Here is a 2658-nt window from a genome sequence, read left to right on the forward strand (position 1 = left end):
ACGCCTTTAATGCCATAAAGGGCTAAGAAGGAGGAAGGGACTCTGTGAGGGGGAGGGGACCCGCTCAGCGAGGGGCGGGCGAAGCTGGCTGGAGCACATGCGGCCGTCCCCGTCCCCTGGCTGCAGCCTGGCTCAGGCCTCGTCAGTCATGAGTTGGGGACAAGAGGCAGGCGGGCCTTCTTGGTAAACGAGGCTCCAGCCTTGTTGTTACAGTGAGGGTTCTTTCTGCTCCCTGTTCCCAAGGGCACGCAAGCACACCTGGGGAGACACCTGTGTGGTCAGCGGGGAAACCGGCCACGGTCATCTGCCGGATGCTGGGCCAGGGCCCAGGCTGGGCAGACGCACCTGGGCGTGCAGAGGGGGCTGCCCGCACCAACGCAAGCACTACGTCTCCCAGTTTGGGGGCCGAAATCTTCCAGGCAGCACAGGTGGAACGTGAGCCCGGATTATGTGGGGACAGTCCCATGCCTCTCTCTCCTCGGGGAGCCCCGGCATCCATCGTGGCCGGTTTGAGACTGCAGAAACGTCTCTGGGGAGCTCTTGAACCCACCTTCTGCACAGGAGGGGCGCACGGGCTGCAGCGCATTCGAAGGCCAGCAGCAACGGGGATTCCAGACGGGCTCAGAAAACGCAGGTGGGGGACGAGTTGCAGGAGGGACCTTTGGGCGAGTGGTAAAGACGCCACACAGTGACGGACCTTCCTGTGGACGTGTGTCTGTGAGGTGCAGGTCCGAGCACGCAACGGGGTGGGCAGCGACTGCCCCCTCACCCAGGGGCCGGGCCGCCCTGTGAGGCCAGCAGCTGTCCGGAGAGGGCTGCCCAGAGCAGAGAGCAGAGGTTACGTTGGTCCGGGCTGGGGTGCCGGGTGCTCAGGGGTCTGCTTGATCGCTTACAGTATTTGGGAAATGTCTTACCATTGAGAGTTAAAGTTTCTAGAAATATGATGGAAGAATCTCAAAATCATTTCTTAACGACCTGCTCGTTTTAAGGTCTTTGATGTTGTGGTTTTGAAGAAATGCAGTCTAAAAAGCCGTGGCCAGGCGTGGCTGCAGACACTTCCCCGGGTGTGTGGCCAGGAGCTCAGCCCAGGCCCAAGGCCGGAGGCCAGGGCGGGGTGGCAGGCGGCTGGGGGAGGAGGGGCCCGGGTGGGGCTCTCACAAGCTGCCTAGAGCCCCTGCCACCCATCCGCCCCCTGGGGTGCCGAGAGAGAGAGAGAGAGAGAGAGAGAGAGAGAGAGAGAGAGAGAGAGATTGAGAGAGGGACACACACAGAGAGACAGAGAGACAGAGAGAGAGAGAGACAGAGAGAGAGAGACAGACAGACAGACAGACAGACAGACAGCTTATTTTAAGCACAACTTATTTATGTTTTCCAGGCTCTAGAAATGGGAGCAGGGAGTGCAGGACCGTTTGGTTCTGAGTTTGCTTCTTGGGGGCCCAGGCTGACCAGAAGCTTCGAAGCACCCCCTTTTAACTAGCCAGGCAGCGGGGAACCTGCCGCCCGAGCTCGCGGGGCGCATTCCTGCCCGCTGCCGGCTTCGCACTTCTCTTTCGGGGAGCTTCGCGCCTATGGGTGGTCATGGCATTTCGGGAGCCGGACGCTGACCTCTGACACCGCGTGCTGGCCGCAGTCCCGCAGAGACGAAGGGTCCTGGACGGCGCACGCCCCGCCCCGCCGCGTGCCGGCTCGCTCCCTTGTACACCCCGCGTGTAGCGTCCATTTCACGACTAAATCGCGGGCTGGAGCGTCGGCCCGGCTCGGTGGCCCGTGGGGTCAGCAGGTCGGAGTCCGGTTTCTGAGGCAGAGGCTGCGACCTCGCATTGTTTCTGCGTCCGGCGTCTTCACGCGCCTTTCACAGAAGGTGCTTCCCCAGGAAGAACGCAGAGCAGGTCCCCAGGCCTCAGGCCGCTGCCGGCAGAGTCACACCTGCCCGCATGAGACGCGTTCACCGTCCCTTGTCGCCGTTCCCAGATGGCGTCCAGAGCAGCGTGGACAGGGTGACCCCGTTTTTGTGAAAACCCAAGCGGCACACGCTGTGCGGGCGCGGGAGCCGCGTGCGAGGGCTTGGCCCGCCATCCGGCCAGCGGGCCAGGCTGTTACCCCCGCGTTTCACGTCGCGGTCCGTTCGTCCCCGGTGAACGGGCCGCGTTTCCGGTGCGGCGAAGCAGGTGGGCATGGCCGCCACGGCCGCCCCCACCCTCGCCGTGTCTTCTTTTCCAGCGACATCTTCGACGCCATGTTCCCCGTCACTCACATCGCCGGGGAGACCGTCATACAGCAAGGTACGTGCCCGTTCTTGGAGCGGAAACCGGCGGGGACACGGGGCGGTCCGCTGAGCTCGTTAACGCGAACTCTCATGGCCCGTGCTGGGAAGACGCACGAGTGGAACCCGAGAGCGATCCGCTTTCCGAGGTAATCCAGTGGCCTCGTCACGGCAAAACTGGTGACCCGAGTACCGGGAGTGCCCCCCGGGCGTGGGGCTGCGGTGGCGTCACACAGACCGCGGCCGCCACGCGAAGGGATGGCGTGGTCAGTAGCCTGACCGAAGCCACTGTGTCCCTGTGTGTGCATGTGTCTAGTCGTCCCGTTTATACCTTACGTATAGACAGTTTTTATTTAAAGAATTTAAAAAAGCAGATGAGACCCAGCATTGCTGGG

General features: G+C 62.5%; 1 protein-coding gene across 1 annotated transcript in view; it reads left to right on the plus strand.

Annotated features, from left to right (window-relative positions):
- LOC105294592 (cAMP-dependent protein kinase type I-beta regulatory subunit) overlaps positions 1-2658 on the plus strand; it is a 97454-nt gene that overhangs the window by 52709 nt on the left and 42087 nt on the right. The window contains exon 5 of the mRNA XM_023532751.1: positions 2221-2282. Within this exon, the coding sequence (XP_023388519.1) occupies positions 2221-2282 (62 nt within the window). The remainder of the gene's footprint in view (positions 1-2220; positions 2283-2658) is intronic.

The sequence above is a fragment of the Pteropus vampyrus genome, unplaced genomic scaffold (assembly GCF_000151845.1).
Source record: "Pteropus vampyrus isolate Shadow unplaced genomic scaffold, Pvam_2.0 Scaffold90, whole genome shotgun sequence".
Classification (NCBI taxonomy): domain Eukaryota; kingdom Metazoa; phylum Chordata; class Mammalia; order Chiroptera; family Pteropodidae; genus Pteropus; species Pteropus vampyrus.